General features: G+C 38.5%; 1 protein-coding gene across 6 annotated transcripts in view; it reads left to right on the plus strand.

Moving 5' to 3' along the window:
• TRPM3 (transient receptor potential cation channel subfamily M member 3) overlaps positions 1–22052 on the plus strand; it is a 542782-nt gene that overhangs the window by 318143 nt on the left and 202587 nt on the right. For 3 of the 6 annotated variants that reach the window (XM_066257103.1, XM_066257104.1, XM_066257107.1), the window contains exon 7: positions 792–866. The exons of the other annotated variants lie outside the window; for them this stretch is intronic. In XM_066257103.1, coding sequence (XP_066113200.1) covers positions 792–866 — 75 coding nt within the window. The remainder of the gene's footprint in view (positions 1–791; positions 867–22052) is intronic. 6 annotated transcript variants of the gene reach the window in all.

A 22052-nucleotide genomic window follows, 5' to 3' on the forward strand; every position in this document is an offset into this window, starting at 1 on the left:
ATAAAATATCTTTGATGCCCTTTTTTGAAGATTGATAGATAGGTGATAGATAGATGATATAGATATATATGACATAGTTATATGCTATATATGTGACTGTATCTGTCTATTTATCTAAAGAGTCATCTTCTTAGCCAATGAGAGAAAAAGAGAAGGAAATGTGGGGATCTTTTCAGTAAAACATGTATTGAGTGACAGGTTGGCATTGGCTTCATTCAATTGCTCTTTGAAAAGAAAAGAATAAGTACATTAGCCTGTGAAAAAGGACTTCTGTTAGATCAAAAGTAGCTAATCACCTGAGAAAAGAACACAAATCTCCAGAAATTAGAAAGATATTTTTTAAAATAGAGAGGGGAAATCCAGTTCTTGTATAGCCTTGGAAGATACAGAATTTAAAGATTCCTAGTAATTACTATAATTAGCAATACAACAACTAACCTTTCTTGAGGAATTTACTAAGTGCTAAGCATCTTTGCAGGCACTTAACATAAATTAACTGACTTAACCCTTAAAACACCACAAGCAATCATCCAGGCTAAACCAGAATAATGAAGGGCACTTCCTCCAGTGGAGGGAAGGCTGCTTTTAAGGACCTATTTAACTGAACAAGTGATGAGACCATGGATAGCTGGTGCAGAAGTGCTATCTGATGCCTTACATTAGTCTGAATGGGCAACTTGGGTTGCCATCATGTGTATAAATTTATATCAGTTGGGTGATCACTCTGCTTTAATAAAATGTATATTCGACCATTGGGTTGTAGAAATTTCAAAGATTTTATTTTTTGACAGGATGCCTGCCGTTTTTCTCTCTTGACTCCCGCTTGTTTTATTCATTTTGGGGTAGTTGCCAATTAGACCAAATTGGTAAGTATAATTAATGGACAAAATAAATTTTCTCTTAAACCCCAACCAAGAAAAATAACCATAGAAGCATTCATTTCTTTTAGAAATTTCTAACACTATCCTTCCCTATGACTGCTCTTTATCTCTACTTCTTCTAAGACATCCAACCACATCAGAGACTAGTTACTCCCTATTACTTATCATCCTAAAATACTACATACAATAGCCAGGAGGGAAATGAGCATGTATTGAGGTCCTAGAATGTTCCATGAAGTATGGTTGGCATGTTTGTATACACCATCTCTTTTAATATAAGAACATTCAAGATAGAAATTATTATCTTTCAAGGCTGATGTGATCCTAAAACCTTTGTTCTTTTCACCCTACATAAGAAAGCATTATTTCATTCAAAAAGACACTCTCCTAAAATTCTACAACCTTGGAGGATTTAGAGTTTATTATTTTATTCAATAACTATTTGAATACAAACTATGCCAGATACTTTTTGAGCATTGGTTTAGTTGGAATTAGTCACTGGCAGAACTTTGGGCAGCAGACCATGGTCAGTGGCGAGACGGTGGAGGGACTCACAGAACAGCCTGAGGGGAGGTAGAACAGGGTGAAGGCCTGGCAGGAATGGGTAGAGACAAACAAAGGCGCTCCTGGTCGTGTCCCCATGGCTACAGTCTTCCTTCATGTGACTCGTGGACTTCCCTTTGTCATCCTATGCCTGAGAATATATGAAGGAGGCTGGGAAGGCAAAGGGACGTTCAATTGTCATCACTGGCATCTTTTTTGATCATTGCATCATCATCAAATGCATTGGAGTTAACCATGACATGAAATTTTCCATCATTGAGCCCAAACTGTTCCATGAGATAAATAACAACTCTGAACATTAAAGGTCATAGTAGAATTTCATCCTGAAAGTCCTGAAAGTAAGAAGCAGTCAATTTATATTCTCATCAAACTGACAGCCCTGGGTTCAAATCAGACGACTTGAAAAGGAAGTTAAACTGCCTCTAGGCAGGTTACATGTATACAGGAACTTATTATTGCTTTCTGTGGGTGTTCTAACCCGTTCAGCCCAATCATTCAGACTTTCTATTTCTACTAGACACCAGCCAAGTAAAAGACCATCCAAAATACAAATACCAAAGTCCTGAGTAGTTAACTTTGATTGAGATGACTTGCCATTTTTCAGATGGTCTCAGTTGAATGCAGTATTCAAAGTTTTCTCTGCTGTCTGAAGAATTTTTTTCTCTAAAAAAGAGGTGTGTGAAGAAGATAGCACAGTGTAAACATTTGCTCTCTCTTCATCTTGGCTTGACTCAATCGGCTGTGTCACTGAAATGTTTGACATGCTTGTTAATGAAAAGTCACTTTGTCAAATAAGAAAGTGATAGAGCCAAAAGAATAATGTTGGGAGAGTAGAACAAATTTTAGTGAAACCTATTTTTTTGTGTTTTGAATGTTTTAGTTATCTAACTCATTTTCCAATTCAAGCTAGGAGTTCTCTCTTTTTGAGAAAAGAGCATTTTTTCACATCAGAATTACTTGTTCAGGGACTGGGACAGTTCTTGTAAACAAATGAGTCTGAAGAGGTGAAATTTCCACCATTCTAATAAGGTCTTAATTATATTCTTTTACATGCAGAGAAGAATGCTGAGATCTCCTTTTAGATCAGAAAGATTTGGGTTGCGAATGTTTGACTGGCATTTGATCTCAAAATCAGCAAAGTTTCCTTTGCTGGTCAGATCTAATAGGTTCCTTTTATGTTAACATGAACCTTCTCACTAAGACCAGATCTCTTCCTTGTTTCATTACTGAAGGACTTTCCATATCTTTTTATCTCATTCTTCTAGCATCTCCTCCTTACATAATGTATGTGGACCTTATGTTACAACCATTCCAAGCTACTTGCTGTCTCCTTTAAATGACATAACCTGTAAAATATGTTTTTGTCCTGTCTTTGACATTTGGTGAAATTCTAACCTCTCCCCTATTCTACTTATTGGCAAAACCAACACTCCAAGTCTCAGCTCAAAAATCTTCTCTCCTATGAAATCTTAACAGAATTACACACAGATACACACACCATGATCCTTTTAGGCTCAGTTATTCACCTATCCTCCAAACTCCCACAGCAATCTATGTAAACCTCTGTCGTAGCACTGTCTCTTTTAGCTAGAGTGGTTACCTATCTACCTGCCTGTGCTGCCCCCACCACCCATAGATTGTGAGCTCCCTCTGAGCAGAGGAGGGGTCTTACCCATTCTTGTCATCCTGTAAGCCGAGCACAGTGCCAGATACATGGAGGTTGGTACTCAATAATTTTTTATGGTAATCATCAATATTTGGTTTTCTGGCCTTATTTTTAGCTCTGTTTTCCAGCCTGACATAAAAATGTAGTAGACAAGCTTTGGTATTAAGAGCTGTAAAATAATAAAACAATAGTTATAGAAAGACTCAGAAAGGATAAATGAATAAGACATGTCCAGGCGAAGACCATCATGCATGCTTCTAACTGTCACGGGCATGAAAGCATTTACTCTGGGAAATTTCACTGTGTTCATGTTCTTGTTGTTAAATGATTTCATTCTATGGATCTAGAAAGTCTGAGAATGTATTGTCTGTAGCTTTCAGTGCCATTGTGGCTTCATTATTTCCATTTACGCAGAAAAAGAAGTACCTATTGGCTTTTTGCATTATTTAAGGTGACAATGTGCATGCTGCTTTTCAATCCAGATTAGGATCAACCCATTTCGTAGAAATGCATAGTTCACTTTAGAAAGCTAAACAAACCTAAAATTAATGAGAAAACTTGTGCTGATTGATTACTTTTTTGTCATAATTAACAATTTTACAGAAGGATATATATTTAGAGAAGATAAGTTATCTCACCCTCTAGGGGTCTTAAATAAAAAGTGGGCAGAGATTTTAATTTGCTTGAGATAGATAAGCACAGGAAGTTTAATCATAGGGCCCTTCAAAGCCCCTTCCTGAGACTGAAAATATTTTGCTCATTCCTTCAGAAAATTATTTGGAAAATGTCAAGACTTTGAAAACAATGGATGTAAGAGTGAAGTATAATTCATATAGGCTTGCAAAATAACTAGGAACAGTGCTCTCAAGATGTCACTAATAGGGTTGTCATACGTTTTAACAGAATAAAAATCTTTTCAACCTTGAACCCTTAGCTAAAGATCATTAATTCCTGAGAAAAGTGAGGATAATAAAGATGTTATGCCCTTTTTTTTTATTTTTATTTTTTTATTTTTATTTTTTATTTTTCTGAAGCTAGAAACCGGGAGAGACAGACAGACAGACTCCCGCATGCGCCCTACCGGGATCCACCTGGCACGCCCACCAGGGGGCGATGCTTTGCCCGCCAGGGGGCGATGCTCTGCCCCTCTGGTCGCTCTGCCGCGACCAGAGCCACTCTAGCGCCTGGAGCAGAGGCCAAGGAGCCATCCCCAGCACCCGGGCCATCTTTGCTCCAATGGAGCCTTGGCTGCTGCGGGAGGGGAAGAGAGAGACAGAGAGGAAGGAGAGGGGGAGGGATGGAGAAGCAAATGGGCGCTTCTCCTGTGTGCCCTGACCGGGAATCGAACCCGGGACTTCTACACGCCAGGCCGACACTCTACCCCTGGGCCAACCGGCCAGGGCCTATGCCCTCTTATTGACCAAATAAGCAAACAGCTGATTTTTTTTCTTTTCTGGTGTTCATAGCTGAAATAAATAAGCAGCTATTCCCCTACTGAACAGGCTGTCCCTGTTCTACGAGGAGGCCAGACTTCAAAAGCTGCGTGGAGTTCCACATGCCACAACCCCACAGGCAAATACGGATGTCCTAAATCTCAGGCAGAGGAATCAACAGTCTTGTTGACTAATGAGCCTTGGCATCGTTACTGGGTCCATGTGGGGTTCTGTGGGCATTTCCTGCTGGAATGAGACAGGGTGGGAAAAAACAGGTGCACCTTTGCTAAAAATGGGGGATGAGGATTGAAGAGTCAGCTTTTCTAGTCATCAAGCAAATCTGAGCTGAGCCTTCCTCATTAGCAGCATTTCTTCCACCCAGAGGGAGAACACAGAAAGTGCACGCTGAGTCGGGTGCACATCAGAACTTATTATGAAATCATGGGGGAGATTCTGAAGTAAGCAGCAATTAAACACGGAGTGCCTGCATCAGGAGTTCAGGGAGCGTGAAGAGCTCACTTCCCCTGTGAATGCACTCTCACAGTCTGCTTTTCTGGCATGCATGGGCAGGATCTGTTTCATTCCGCTGATTTATTTGGTTCCATTACTCGAGGAATAAGAATCGTTGTAGTGAGTATGAATCATAAAATTAGGGATTTAGGAAATGTCATATAGTAAAATCTTTCTTTAATTCAAATAAATCCAGTTCTAAGCCCCTTTTTATCTAGTATCTAGTTTGGATAAATTCAATCTTAATCTTTACTAAGTCTCTCTCTCTCTCTCTCTTTTTCTTTCTCTCCCCATCTGTCTCCTCTCCCTCTCCACCTTCCTCACCTCTCTCCCTTTTTCCTCTTCTCCCTATCTCTCACCTTCTCTCCTTTCACTCTTCTCTCTCTCCCTTCGTATCCCATATCTCTCTCTCCCTCCCTCCCTCCTTCCTTTTCTTCCCTCATCCCCCCCCCCACCTTCACTCTCCTCCTTCCCTCTAACCCTGCCTCTCTCATGCTTACAGTATTTCTGGAAAATTGGAAAAGGGCCTCCTAACTTTCCTCAGCCGAGGTACCACTGACACAAGCCTGCTTGGCCCCTCCCCGGCAGAGGGCTCTGCTGCTCCCCCACTGAGTGAAGCCAGCCGGGTTCACTGCAGCTGGTGTCACCAGTGCCCAGGGAGCAGCAGCCTCAGGTTCAGCACCCCAAGGTGCACTTCATGACAGTCCCCCTCAGACCAGGTGCCTGTACTCATCTCACCCTGATGGAGCTACATTTGGGTGGGAGAAGACAGAAAATAAGTAAAATATGTAGTGTATTAGTAATAAGCGCTAAGGGGAGAACCAGTGTAGCTAAGGCAGAAAGGGGAGTGCGGGGGGGGGGGGGGGGGGGGAGGAAAGAGTTAACAATTTAAATAGAGTGGTGGGAAGGCCTCGCTGAAAGGGGATATTTGAATAAAGACTTGGAGGAAGTGAGAGAGCAAATTCTGGGGTATCTTAGGGAAGATTTTCTAGATGAGGGAACAGCAATAAAAAGGTGCTGAGGTGGGAATGTGGGCAACACATTTGAGGATAAGGAGGGCTGTGTGGCCGTGGGAAGGAGGAAGGAGGGAAGAAGCAGGGAAGGAGGCTGGAGAGGGAACCGGGCGGATTCTGTGAGGACTACAAGACCTTCCCTTTCACAGTCACTGTGCATGGAATGGGAGCTCCCAGAGCTCTGAGCAAATGAATGAGTGGTCTGGTATGTTTCAACAGAACCATTTTACCCTCTGAGTTGAGAGCAACCTAAATCACAAGCAGGATGAAAGCAGAGGACCCATTCAAAGGAAATGGCAATAATCCAGGAAAAAGCTGATGGTGGCTAGACTAGAGATTCGGGAGGTGACAGATACTCCAATTCTGGCTATAATTTGAAGTTAGAGCCAGCAAGATTTACGATTAATTTCTATTTGGGGGTATGAGAGGGAACAGATGAGTCAAAGATGACCCCAAGTGTGTTGAATGAAGATGCCATTTTTTTAGGATGGGGAAGACGGTGGGGATGGGGATGATAGCTATGAGACAATTCCAGGGCATATTTGAGATGTCTTATATCATGTGTGGAGATGTTGAGGCGTGCAATTATGTGAGACAGGAGTTCAGTCATGATATTTGGTCTGGAATGTTAATATGGAAGTTTTCAGTGTGTAAACCAGTATATGAAATCATTTGAATGGATGAGATCACCAAAGGAGGAAAACACAAAAGAAGACCAAGAACTGAGCCTTGAGACAGTCCTATCAGAGGTCAGGGAGATGGGAAGGGGCCAGCAAAGGAGATGAAGAGGGAGCAAGAGAGAGGGAAACCAGGAGAGAGGACTGTCTGGAAGCCAGGTGAAGAATATTTCCAAGAGAAAAGACTGGCCAGCTGGGTCAAATTCTGCTGACAAGTCAAATAAGAAGAGACCCAGAAACTGTCTCAGGGTTGGGTAATATTTTTTTCTAGCTCATCTGCTCCCACCTCTCCCCATTGAAAACACTTGCCTTTCTCTTCTTCCCCTTCAGGACACTTGTTGCTTGGGTTTTCAACAAAAGTTATTGAGGAGGCTTATCTTCAGGTCAGCAGTGCAAGGCACCCTGGAGAAAAGACAGCCCAGTGGCCTTTTTGGAAATGAGGAAAGGGAAAAACCAATGGAAAACAAAATACAAGTTAATGAATAACTCTACACATGATTCTGCTACCCAGAAAGTATTGTTTATTTTTAGTTATCATATCAAGTAGAGAATGCATTAAATATAGATAAGCCAGTCACTAGCATCTCAATAGCACAAAAATCACTCTTCACATCAGTACAGAAAGTCAGGGTTTACACAATGAGTTCCCCATTTCTCCCTCAGGGCTTTCTAATCTCTGACTTCCATCACTGGCTCACTCAATACACAGGGCGCCAACCCAGACAGCATCCACCCAGTACTTCAGATCTATCACTTGCCTACATGGGTCTCCCAGGCAGGTGCAGGTTTCAGGGAAAATCCAGACAGTCAAAGCCTGTCAGATCAGAGAGGCTTCAACACCCTGGTTCCACTCCCCTGTTCAGACAAGAGTATACAGATAAAGCTGCCAAAACAAAGTACCATAGAATAGAGGCCTTGAACAATACACATTTATTGTCTCATAAATCCAGAATATAGAAGTCCAAGATCAAGGCATCAGCAATGTTGGTTTCATTCTGAGGCTTCTCTCCTTAAAAAAAAGATAGATTAGATATAGATATATAAACAATTTCCAAGAGTGCAGTGAAGCTCCTATTGAAATAAGATGAAGTGGTTAAGAGATTCATTTTTAAATAGTTGGTTCTAGAAGGCTGAATTGCAAAGAAAGGGCATATATTCCTAGAAGGGCATATTGTATTCATCACATACATCTAGAACAGGTGCCATACTTGACTTCCACAGTCAGATTTCCTATGTGATTAATTTCTCATTGTTTACAGGCATATTCAGGCTTGGCAAACCAACAGGTTTTGCCTTGTGTGAATCATTTTTATCACATTAGTTATACCCAAAGGTTGGCAAACTATGGCCCATGGGCCAAATCCAGTGTGCCATCTGTGTTTGTAAATAAAGCTTTATTGGAACACAGCCATGTCCATGCTCATTCTTTCATGTACCATCTATGGCTGCTTTTGAGCTACAGTGACAGAGCTGAACACTTGCAACAGAGACCATCTGGCCTGTAAATCTGAAGATATTTGCTCTCTAGTCTTTTACAGAAAGAGTTTGCTAATTCTTGATGTAGACTTGAAAATAGACTGTTGCAAACATAACATGGCTATTTCTATCCTATTCCATGGATTTTCATCTTAATTTACTTGAGGGGCACATCTTAAATTTCACCTCTTTTCATAGGAGGAAGTTTGCTATCCTCAAAGATTTTGCCAGGACAATTGGTTCCCAAAGTGTGGTCCATAGATCAGAAGCAATAGCATCACCTGGGAACTTGTTAGACATACATATTCTCAAACCCGGTAGCTATAGGGATGGGGCCCAGCAGTGTATATTTTAACTGCTCCTTGAGGGAATTCTGATACCTGCTGGACTTGAGAGCCACTGTAGGGAGCAGACACTGAGAAGAAGAGCTTGAAAGGGGCATTTCTTCATGCCCCTTTGTGTGATAATTTTCAATGCAAAAAGTAGTCCTTTGCATTTGAATCAGGCTTTTCAGAGCAGTCCTTAGAGTACCACTTTCTTGTTTAGCACATTAGGATAGCCTGCTTTCTAAAATGATGGTATTAACATTTATTATTGCTGTCAAATGATTTGTGGTGGTAGTAGTAGGAATAAGCCAAGTGGCTGTTTCACACAAATATGACATAGTAGAATAATGAGGTTAAACACCCCCAGTGATTAAGGACCTAAGGTACCCATTGCATGCCCTTGGGCCATGACTTTCCCCTGGTTTCTCATCATGCACTTTGATGTGCCTAAATGATAGAACATAATGAAGCATTTATTTATAAGAGAGAAAAGTAGGAGGTATTTGTTTCTAGCACTATGATGGATGCATGTTAGAACTTGTGAAAAACTTTACACCAGTATTCATGCAGGTGCTGCTGCTATATTGTTCTTGCTATTTTCCTTCGCTTAATGATCTAATCCTTCCCTTGAGCTGCATCCCTCTGTGCATCTGGAGGACTATCTCTGATAATGAACAGCTGTGGTTTAGATGGAGCTGGAAACCTGATCCCAGGAATCAGGGAGGGGTATCAATGAGTCTCAGCTTTCTTAAGCATGAAGAGATACAACCCAGGCACAGTGAACAAACTCAGGCCCCTTTCCAAATATCTCAGTACTGCATCTATTTTTTAAATCTACCAGAAATGAGTTTGAGACCTTAAGACATGAGAGAGAGTGAGTGACATTTGTATTGGTTTGTCCAGTTCATTTATATTTGTTATCCCAGAGTAACAATTAATGATGACCCCTTTACTTGAAAAAGTGTTCTGAGATGTGTGTGATAAATCACATGGTCACTGCAGTGAGGCACAACCCAGTAGGGTGCAAAGAGTGTAGACTCAGCATTTCCTAACAGGTCTTTCTTTGAAACCCAGTTCAGACATGCAGTTTACTCTCTATGCCTCAGTTTCTCTAATGGTAAAATGGGGGTGATATTTCTATCACAGGGTTGCTGAACAGATTGTGTAAGCATGTGCAGCCTGGCTGGCTGAGTGCACAATACCCTGTAAGTGCTCAGCAGTGGCTTCTTCCCCTAAGGGAGAGAGAAACTTCCTTCAGTCAGTTGGCCCAGTGGACTTCACTACCTGAAATCATTCACTGCAACCCTGAAATTCATTAGCAACCTTGCTTTGGCTCTATTTGTAATTATCGTTTTTCACATATTGCAAATTTTTAAAGAGTTATGACATCAAGAAAAAAATTCTTTCAGGAAAGGCCATATTTGCATCTAAAAAATAAGTTTCTGTTCACAAATTTGAGGACTGAAATTAATTAGATACTGCTGCAAAATGAAGCCAGAAAGAGGAATGACAGTATTGCAATTTATGGTGTTGAACCCTGAGGAAGCCCAATAATTGTATTTCACCCTTAATGGGACACGTTTCAAACTGACTAAGAGTAGGACACCGAAGTCAGGCAAATGAAGATCAAAATATCATTTTATTAATGATGAAGTTGTTAGAGATAATGACTTAGTATGAGAGCAAAATGGGTTTTCCTTCTCACCCCACCTCCAGACAGTGAACCAGAGGAGAAATTTGGGTCTACAACAGATACTTTGATGAATATCACTGACTGGCACTAGTACATGAGGGAAAAAAAAGAACGAAGCTAAATCTTCCTCACTGAAGACTTTTAGTAGATTAATTCTATCCAGTTAAGAAACACAGGCATTAGTCACCGCTAATCAGGTTCTCAATTCTACATGTGGAGAGGAGTAAGGGGCTAGATGTGTCACTCTAATGGAACTCACTGCACATGGAAACTTGAAACCAGAGGACAGAAAGTTCCCTAAGACATTGTCACCTGTATGTCTCACTGAGGATTTAACACAGTAAAGATTTGATTGAATTAGGATTAAAAAAAAAAAAAGATATTTGACTAGATTGGATTTATGTTATCTTTTAGAAAAGATACCTAGATAATAATTTTTTTAAATGTATCACTTTTCCCAACTGTTGGTCAAATATTGGATTAACTAACATTACTAGAACCCAAATAATCAGTACCCTTCTTTTGACTCATACATGATTATGACAGTCAGCTATTTTAAAAGCCTTGATGGTGAATGAAGGTCACTCCTAACCTACGGAACCTTAGCTGCTAAAACACATCAACCCCCTCAAAGGGAATAGAATTTAGGTTTCCATTTCAGTCATTTAGTTCCCTATTCATTTTAACTAAAGGAAGCGATAGTTTTCATGGACATCCTTCTAGCACAGGGAAGAAGGTAAACCTTTGTCTACATCTTTCTCCCCAGTGGCCAGGACATGGGACTCAAGCTGGGTCCACTTCTGAGAAATAGAATGGCTTCAATTTGAAAGTACAAGACAGCTGAACCTAAATTGCCTATTCAAGTTTCTAAGAATCTGGACCCTTTCATTGTCAGCTAACCTATGAGGAATCAAAATATACTTGATGGTAATTCAGTATCCTGCCTTCTTTCTCTACCACAATTTTTGGAGATAAACTATTTACAGATAGAGCACTGTATGATATGCTGGGGATACAAGTATAAACCTAATAGAGAAAAGAGATGTCCAAACATGTAATTAATGAGATGATACTTCAAGAGATATGTAAGGCACATACTTATTGGCAGGTGCTTTTGAAAAGGCAAATGCTATAAAAATACATGAATGAAAATGGTTAATTATGCCTTGTGGGAATCAAAAGGAAGGACTTGAGGAAGGCTTGTCTTTGAATCTGGCGATTGGAGGATGAGTATCAGTGCCTCACAGAAAGTAAATAAAAAAGAACATTCCTTAAAGAGAGAATAGAACCTTTTGCATTTGGGACAGAAAAAAAGGAATTGCAGTCTCTCTCCACTGATACAAAGAGATTTTAATTTTTTTTAATGAGAAAATCAAATTAATACACATACCACCAACATTTCCCTCTCTCCTGCTGTCTGCCTCTCCTACCCAGCTCTGCTCTGCATGGTAGGCTAGGTCTTTGCATGTTTTTTCAATCTATAATTCCCTTGGCTGCTCTGCTCCTTGCTAATTCCTGCCAAGAAGCCAAAGGAACTGGTATAAGATGTGGAGCTAAATCCTGGCACAATTATGGGGCAGCGTTGGCAAAGTATTATAAAGTGAATTAAAACCACTCTGATTACCTTACATTTGAGAAAGCAAAGGATGCCTTTTGATGTGGGTTTTGAACAGAGCAGAGACTAAGAAGACTACAGCTTTGTTTAGCCAAGTTTTCTTGTAGACTTAGATCAATTACATTCAAACATTCAGCCTGCAAACAATGGCCCCAAAGAAATAATGCTGGCTTTCCTTTTATGAAAGCAATACTTGCCTTATAGCCCATGGGATTGGCTGTTTGCTTTCTATTGAAACACTTCATGTGGAATGTTGTTTGGATGTCCCAGTTATATATGGACATTAATATCAGAATATTTCAATCAGAGCTCTCTGGTCATAAGGGAATAAATGTTTCTCATTGAATAAGTCAAAAGCTAACTTAGTTCATTAGCATAGAATATACTTGAAGTCAATTTGTGGTTTATAAATTTTGTTATTTTGCATTTATAGCTTTGTCCAACTCACAGAACTCAAAAGACTTGACCAGCTGATTTAACAAGCTGATTGAAGCAAGGAGGAGAGGCCCTTGGTAGAAGGCATTGGAGAATGATACAAAAAGTCACCTACCCCAAAACAGAAAGTTTTAGCCTTTTGGTTACATGAGGAAGGATTTGAGCTTCCTAAGAATATTATTGGTCTACATGAGAGACTATTTAAACTTTGGAAGAGTATGTTTCAAATTATTTATTTTTCAGAGCATCCTTTTTGGTTTAAATACATAAAGTGTATTTATTTTACTTTACTCTTAGTGAATAATTTATACATTTAAAATAGAAACATTATTTACATATAAATAAAACTATAAATATAAATAAGAATATTTAAATCTGCATTTGTTTAACTATATTGTTTTTATTAAGTGCCAGGACCTGTCCTAAGTGCTTTATAAATAATAACTTCTTTATTACTCAGAACAACCATATGAACTATGTACCAACTCTATGTGTTAGATACTGTGTACAACAGCAAAATATATTTCTGGCAAATCAATTTACATTGAATTGTATTTCTGCCCTACTAGTATGATCATGGTTCCAAATAATACGTTATTAATTTTGTAAGGTCTAGTCATGCTGTCAAAGTTTACAGTAGCAGAGAGGTAAAATAGACTAGTGACCCCTGTTGGGAGAGGAGGTGGGAGTCAACCGGAAGCCAGCAGAAAAATGAAGGGAGAGGGTAATCATGGGACTGAGAATTAGATTCTGAGAACAAGAATAGGACAGATTCAGCCCAATTCCAGACACAGCCCACAGTCTAAGAACAAACCTCAATTGGAGGGAATGAGACAGGTAGGTTAGAGATGATAGTGGTATTGAATGAAAAAGTGCTTTCAGGAAATCCCACCAAAATCATGGCCAAACCCCAGTCTTGGGGCCCAGAGAGACAGCAGGCAAATGTCCCAACCTAGTTTGCATGTAGAAGATGGTGCTGCTCCCCAGGAACTATGGCTAATCAGAGAGGAGTGATTCCTCTCTCCCTCATGGGCACAGAGCTCTCCAAAGAGGGGAGCAAAGCCCCTCCTGCTGTTGTTGGGGTCAAGTCCTCTGTACAGCATGAGAGACTCCTTCTACCCTGAAGTGAGAGAACAGAGCAGCTCTCCCTGACTGGTAGTCAGGCTTCCCAAGGGAGCGTCAATCTTTGCTTCAAAACAAAGGCCACCTGACACTTGTAGAGCTAGTAGTCTCATGCTCAATTTTGACTTGAATATTGCCTCTTAAAGACCTACCTCAAAAATTTTTTTTTGCTATCCAGAATTCCTCTTATACGAAGAGCTTTCAAGAACTATCTCCATGCTAGGGTCTTCATGCTAAGAAAAGTGTACATGAGGACTTTTAGGGCAGGTAAGGACAGGTGAAGGCTTCTACAGAGTGAGCAGAGGTGAAGCTAAGGAGGGGAATGTTTGGTAGCAATAAAAATAAACTCACTCAAAATAAAGGCGTATTTTTGATAAGGAAACCAAAATGTGTCTCTATCCTGTTTTCATATGACTCATGAGCAAACAATGTTTTTTTAAGTATTTGAAAATAAATCAAAAACATGTTTTGTGACATATGAACACTATCTAAAATTCAAATTTTAACATTCATATAAATTCACTTTCTCTCATTAGTAGACCTGTAGTGCAAAAAACATTATATTTAATTGTATTTTGAAATTTATTCTTTATCAAGTTGTTTTCTTTCCTGTCATATAAGTATCCACACAAGGTTCTTAATTTGACCCATTGCACTGCAAAGCCTAAAATATTTGATATCTAACCCTTTACAGAAAAAGAACATTTATCTCTCCTCTATAGAGGACTCTATGTAGGAAGTGCAGCCAAGTGACTGTAACTTGGACTGAAATATCATACAGTACAGTGTAGGTAATCTCAATCTCTCTCTCTCAAACACACACACACACACACACACACACACATACACACATATACCTTTTACCTCCCTCTTGCTCAGGACAGATGATTTCTCCTCCATGGTGTCCTCTTCTCTTTTATTTTTTTCTTTCTTTATAGTCTTCTTTGCCAGTTTAGTCAACCTCACTCAGTCCCAGAAAAGCCACCACTAACAGAGATTTTACTCAACAAAAACAAACACACACCCATCTTACCCAGTTATTCACCTTAGGCGCAGGGTCTCCATTTCAATCCCAGAAAGGCAAATCTAGAATCAAACCAGCATTGCCTGACCAGTGGTGGTCAGTGGATAGAGCGTCAAGGTCCTGGACTCAAAACCGCAAGGTTGCTGACTTGAGCACCAGCTCACCAACTTGAGTGCAGACTCATCAGCTTGAGCATGGGGTCACCATCTTGAGCATGGGATCATTGATATGATTCCATGGTCACTGACTTGAGCCCAAAGTCACTGGCTTGAGCAAGGGGTTTCAGCTGGAGCCCCCGATCAAGGCATGTCTAAAAAACAATCAGTGAACAACTAAAGTGATGCAATTATGAATTGATGCTTCTCAGCTCTCTCCCTCTCTGTCTGTCTGCCTGCCTGTCTGTCTCTCTCTCTCTCTCTCTCTCACCAGAAAAATTTAGAAAGAAAGAAAGAGAGAGAGAGAGAGAGACAGAGAGAGAGAGAGAGAGAAAAGAAAGAAAGAAAGAAAGAAAGAAAGAAAGAAAGAAAGAAAGAAAGAAAGAAAGAAAGAAAGAAAGAAAGAAAGAAAGAAAGAAAGAAAGAAAGAAAGAAAGAAAGAAAAGGAAGAAAGAAAAGAAGGAAGAAAGACGAGCATTAAAAGGAGTCAAGTAATGACAGGGGAATGTGGATCAGGGAGACATAATGGGTGCTTCCAGTTCACATACCACAGTGACCTCCTTGGCTTATGAGAGTTTCTATTCAATCTACCCATCCACTTCTCCCAGTTCTGTCCTTTGGCCTCTGATTGCTAGACAGAAAAGCTAAGCACAAAGACAATGCCCAAAATGAAAGCCAGCTCTTGGGGGCTAGTACAGGATTTCCATGGAAATATTTGCAGTACTGATAATTCAGAAAGTAGATTGCTTCAACAATATTGATAGCAAACAGAGATTTGCCATATAATTTAATAGATTTTATATTTTCAGTGCCCAGGATGAGAAATGCTACACACCATTATTTTCAATCTGTTATGACTGTCTCTGAGAGGCATCCCCATTAATACAAATTCTGCATTTTCAGTGTCTTGACAACCTCTCATCTCCAGCCAAATGTGCTGAGATTTTAAATGCCAAGATAAATTATACATGTTTTACCTGAAATATTGGTATTAACTCTAAATACAAAAAGAGTGTATATGGAGGGGGGGTTTATTAAGTTAAATACCAATAAGGGAGTTGTCATAGGGATTGGCAACGACAAGAAAACCCATTTATGAAATTCACATTATTTTTATGCCTGCCTAATCCTAAAGAAGGTTGTAAGTATATGCCTTGTGAAGTCAACCTCAAGGAAAGACCATCTTTCAAAAAATTTCTTCCCCACTAGAGAACCATAAGTATCTAAAAGTGAAACATCTTGTTGTGCTTTCACTTTGCCTAATAGTTTATATATAAAGTACATTACTTTATATCATATTTTAAAAAACTTTCCTAAACCTCAATTTAGGTACGGAATTACAGTGGCAGAATAAGTATAGTAATAATTGCATACATAATTGCTTTGCACTGGGTTTGGCACTCAATAATTGAGGACATGATCAGGATTTGCTAAAAAATATTTTGGTTATTACCCATTTCTGGTAAATTCAAACTCATTTCAGTTATGGTTCTGTTATCTTGAAAAGATATTGTATCTTTCCTCCAAAACATGAAGGCAGTATCCAAAACATCTGCTTTCATAGAAGACTGGAGAGATGTTCTAGTTAAAATGAGATGCATTTTTTTCTTAAGTCATCCCTAGATGTTTTCTTGGGCTCACTCTGTTCCTTAGAAGCTCAAAGATTTTCAGTAATGTTTCCTTTTCAAAGTATAGCATATAGAAATATTTGAATATATATATATATAATATTCTAATATATAATAATAGTCTACAATTGTACCTGAATATTCATGCCCTGGGAATATTCCTAATTATAAGAATCACCTTAAACTAAATAAAAAAGAATAACTTTAAATGTTTTCAGTTAAAAACAACTGATTACTAGTTTTATGTGGTTTTTATTAATCCATCACACAACTTCCAGACCACAGAAGAAAGGCACTAAAAGGAAAGGATATCAAGAATCTAAATCTAAAACTGTTTGTGAAAAGCTGTAATATCGTGCAAACTTGGACTGTTGCTTTTCAAGTAGGCAGTAAATAGGTGCCCATTAAAATAAGGCAAATAGCTTAATTGCTCTTCTTTCACCGCCAAAGTAATTGCTAATGTCCCCCCAATCTATGTAAGATTCTATTTGAAAAATGCAGTTTTAGGTGGTTGCTGAGTTTATGTAATTCAAATACAGGAGATAGTGATCAGTGCCCTGTTGGTTGAGTCAACCATTGAATCAAAGCCAGGCCATTCATGTGAGAAGTTGGATGAAGGGGACATATTTAATTCTTTTTAAATTTATGCACAATTTAACCATTCAAATTTTAAATTGTGCAACATAAAATATATTAATAAAATCCCATTCAAAGTATATGAATTCTCCATACAAACTTCTAAATCAAGAATCTCTCTATTCCAGAGTTGGAAAAGACAGTGAATTAACTATGTTTGTGTTAATGCTATACAGCTTTTGCAGTTAAACAGAAATGTCCACCCACCACTGACAGACTCAGTCTTGAATTGTCCACAATCTTCAGAAAGTCAATTATCACATAAAATTCAAACCCTTCTTTTCAAATGTCCTATACTGCATGATCATATGATCTGTGGCCTTGGGCATTAAGGTTTAGCTATGATCAATCTGCTACATTCTATCTCCATGTATATATGAACCATTTTCCAACAATAAATAAATTATTCCTTAGGCTCATGGGCATTTTAGATTATATATGGTGATGTTGACATAAAACCAAAATGTTAATTTAGTTTAATCAAAATTCTAAGTAATTTAAACATTTTTACTATAACACACTGATTAGTTTCACAAATGTCTAAAAATAAATTATGATCTCATGTTAGCAGAATGAGAGGGGAGAGAAAAAGAATGGCCTTTTGGAATTTAAGACATTCTCCTACTCCCACCACCTCTGTTCTTCACAACACCCAACCCAATCTTTGTTTAAGCCAATTCAGACACTTTTTGCCATATTGGGTGCCCCGGTTAAATTGCAAAGCAGTCACAACAAAATGTGACAAAATAAGCAGTTCTCTTCTGCAAAACACAATTGATTGGAGTTCTGTTTGTAATTTGAAAGTCCTTGGTCAACCTGAAGAATATACCAACTAAATCCATGACTCATGCTCACATTTTAGTAGGTTATAATGCTTCCAGCTCCAAAATTGTAAGAGCTAGAGTGTGGAAGAATCTTGCCTCTTCCTGCTTAAGCAAATCTACATTACTTCAAAATTTAATTTTAATGGAAATCTCTAAGAACAACTGCCAGTCTTGGGTTATGGTAGAAAATAAGAAATTATTGCAATCAACTAAGAAATTAACCTATTTTTCCCCAAAACTAAAGGAAAAAGTATTCACAAACAGGTCCCTGAGGGATCTAGATAAAATAATTGTTTTCCTAAATAATAGAGATATTTTAAAAACTGTAAGTTTAAACAACTATTTTTGTGAATGTTCAGTGGGTTTAGCTGAGCAAGGCATACATTTGTGAGACTCTTCAAAGGAATTTATGTTAATTTTTTATGAGCATAAAGAAAATGGTAGCGGGCCCTGGGCATCCCACTGGATCTGCAATAGGATCCCAAAATGTTTTCTTTATGTCAACAACAACAACAAAATGCCATTTTTGATACGTTAAAAAAGATTTTCTTTTACTAATGAAGTTATATACTACAGATATTATTTTGTAAATTTGTGAATTTCTCTAGAGAATATTTTAATAATCTATATCTAAATGCAATTTAGAAAATAAAGTGTGAACATAAGAAACAGAAACAAGGAAGAGAGGGGAGGGAAGAGAGATAGCCTGTAAATAGTGCTTCATCCTGGGAAGTGAAGCCAATCAATGTAACAAGATAGCAGTAACATGATAGTTTCCCTGGACATAGTTTTGTTTGAAAATCCACTCCAGAACTTGTTTTACAGGCCTCAGTGAGCTTCATAAAAGAATAAACTGATGCTCTTTGTAGATATATCAATGTGCTTAATTTAGGGTGGAGTTATGTAGGTGTTCATTAGCAAGTTTTTCATGAATAGGCTTCAAGGATCCATAAACCCCTTGAAATTACATAGAAATATTTTTGTGACTGTTCACATTTGCAGTTATTTTCTTGGAGAAAAAAGTCACTAGCTGTCATAGGTTTCTTGAAAGTATTTAACAGCCCAATACCTAAAAATAGGCTAAGTACCATTGCTTTAGGTCATTACTAATTAGTTATTTTCTCAGAAATAAAGATGTGTTTGTGTGTGTATCTTGATAGCAAGGCTTAATATTACTCTATGTTAGCAAATTTGTATACAGCATGATATTTTTAGTCATAGCCTGATTCTCTACCACCCATAACTAAGAAATTCAAAAATGCTTTTACTTAGGCTATAAGGGCTTTTATTCCCTCTAGAATAAATGTATTATCACTGAAGGAAAAGGGAGAGAATTTGGAAGCATAGATATACTAGATATAGTAGATATTTTCATGCTTTGCTCCATTCAATTTTTAACACTGAAATATATATATAACACATATATGAATTGATGTAGTTTTGCATCATTTAATTGATAACATTTAATTGATTAATTCATTCCAAATATAGGAAATCTGCTTATTATAAATATATGTGAATTAATATATTAATTAGTATATTTTGCATCATTGAAACTGATAACAGCTTCATTTCAAATATAGAAAATCTGAACCTCTGTGTTTCTAGAGGTTAGAACAACTTGATTCACGAGAAATATATTGTCAGGAAAACAACGGACAGTTCATTGCTCTTGAATCATCCTGTGGAAATTGGTCCTTTGCACCTATGTATCCTCTCAAAAATAAGAGATTTCCAGCCATCTTGCCTATTGTCTGGTAGACTCTAGATCACTGGAACATTCTAGAAAGTCCATTGTAAGACTTCTCCCTCCACGAGGACACAAGGTAGATAGATTATCATTGGTCTGTGAGTTGGAGTCAAGACCAATTGACATAATCAGTGCTCAAGAGTCAAAATTTGGCAAAGGCCTCCCTAGAAGAATCTAAAATGAGACTAAATTTATTATTTGGTGTAAAACATCAGGTATAGTTAATTGTTTCTTTACATGAAGCTGTATGGGAGCATGTGCTCAAATCAATCAAAGGGGAAGTTAAATAGCATAGGACTTCAAGAAATACTTCATAAGCTAACTTTAAACATTAGAAAAGATATTATTTTCCATGGCACATTAAAATACAAATCTGTAGGGATGGATATTTTTTATGTCAGCAAGTTCTCCTCCCAAAGAAGTGTTATGTATTAACATTCAAGTTGGATGTTAATCTTCAGAGTGCCTTTCAACAGTAATCTACTTAATCCTCATAATCAGCAGCAATGGGGAACGGGTCCTCCTCACAGACACCCAAACAGAGCTTTAAAGCAACCTTTTGCGTGAGTCATGAAGGGCTTCTGGGTAAAAGGGAATAGCATGACCTTTCACTTGCTTCTCCTTGGATTTGGAAGAGAAACTCAAAATTTCTCCATGCACAAAAAACTCTGATGGAATCATGAGTCATCTCTCTCTCTCCCAGGTCCCTCTGGTGAACAAAAAGAAATCTTGACATCTTGCCTTGATCAATAGTTGTTACTTTTTTACGCTTTTAAAATGTAGATTTAAAACAGCACCCATTTTTATATAACTAGCACTTTAGACCACTCCTTTAAGATGAAAATCAAGCCTGACTTATAAGTAAAACACTGATTTATAAGTAAAACAGGTCACATATAAGTCAAATAAAATTTCATAATAATGGAGCAAGAAACCAAACCCCAAACTAGCATTTCTCATAGGGAAGCAGTTTCTTGATATAACATAAAACCATAGCAGAAGGGGAGAGGGGAAGAACCAAAATGACTATTTTTCTTCTTATTTATAGACATGGTACAGAATCTTGATTAGTTCTTTTTTTTTAAGAAGACTATTTTGTGTACCCTACAAAACCATCTCATTTTATGGTACTGCTCAATTACCTAACTTTTCTGAGAAGATTGAATGAGATACCAAATTGAGTAAAAGGAAGTTATTTAATGAAGAATGATGATCCTTGACATGACACTTAAAAAATGAATTTGCTTTCTTTCTCGTGTCTCTCATGGACATTTGTTTTTTAATCTTTCTCTTTAATATGTTAGATTGAACCATATGTAAGTGCAGATGTTATGGCAGTTTTTTCCTGAAAAAAAAAGCACTGTCTTGTGGTTTGGTATTAATAGCTTAAATCAGGGGTAGTCAACCTTTTTATACCTACTGCCCACTTTTGTATCTCTGTTAGTAGTAAAATTTTCTAACTGCCCACCAGTTCCACAGTAATGGTGATTTATAAAGTAGGGAAGTAACTTTACTTTATAAAATTTATAAAGCAGAGTTACAGCAAGTTAAAGCATATAATAATAATTACTTACCAAGTACTTTATGTTGGATTTTCATTAAGTTTGGCGGAATAAATCTTTATAAAACAACTTACTATAGTTAAATCTATCTTTTTATTTATATTTTGGTTGCTCCACTACCACCCACCATGAAAGCTGGAATGCCCACTAGTGGGCAGTAGGAACCAGGTTAACTACCACTGGCTTAAATACTTTACAAAAGGTCTATGAAACTACTAAATTTAACAAATGTTTACTGACTGGCCCGGCACCTTGCTCATTAGTAAAGGATGCAACAATGGCAGATGGCCAATGCTCTACCTCCTGGTACCTTATTATGACTGTTATGCTATTAGGAATCAATAATCAAGCTGATCATTTGAGGTCAAAACTAATCCCATTATTTAGCCAGTAGTTGATTCAACAATTCAAAAGATACTCTCAAGCCCTGGCCGGTTGGCTCAGCGGTAGAGCGTCGGCCTAGCGTGCGGAGGACCCGGGTTCGATTCCCGGTCAGGGCACACAGGAGAAGCGCCCATTTGCTTCTCCACCCCTCCCCCTCTCCTTCCTCTCCTTCCTCTCCTTCCTCTCTGTCTCTCTCTTCCCCTCCCACAGCCAAGGCTCCATTGGAGCAAAGATGGCCCGGGCGCTGGGGATGGCTCTGTGGCCTCTGCCCCAGGCGCTAGAGTGGCTCTGGTCGCAACATGGCGACGCCCAGGATGGGCAGAGCATCGCCCCCTGGTGGGCAGAGCGTCACCCCTGGTGGGCGTGCCGGGTGGATCCCGGTCAGGCACATGCGGGAGTCTGTCTGACTGTCTCTCCCTGTTTCCAGCTTCAGAAAAAAAAAAAAAAGATACTCTCAACTGATTTTTACAGCCTTTAATGAAAAGAATGATTTAGGCATTTTCTTACTACTGTGATGATTTTAGGGAGGTAGCATTTTTTACCTTCTCATTTTTCATGGAAGAAACTGAACCATTGCCTACATACAAGACTTGCTTAAGATCACCTTTATCTTCCAGTCTGTGGCTGCTGACCCAGTGCTTCATCTGCTAATCAGTCCCTTTCTCTCCTCCTCCCCTT

Source organism: Saccopteryx bilineata, chromosome 2 (assembly GCF_036850765.1).
Source record: "Saccopteryx bilineata isolate mSacBil1 chromosome 2, mSacBil1_pri_phased_curated, whole genome shotgun sequence".
NCBI classification, from domain to species: Eukaryota; Metazoa; Chordata; class Mammalia; order Chiroptera; family Emballonuridae; genus Saccopteryx; species Saccopteryx bilineata.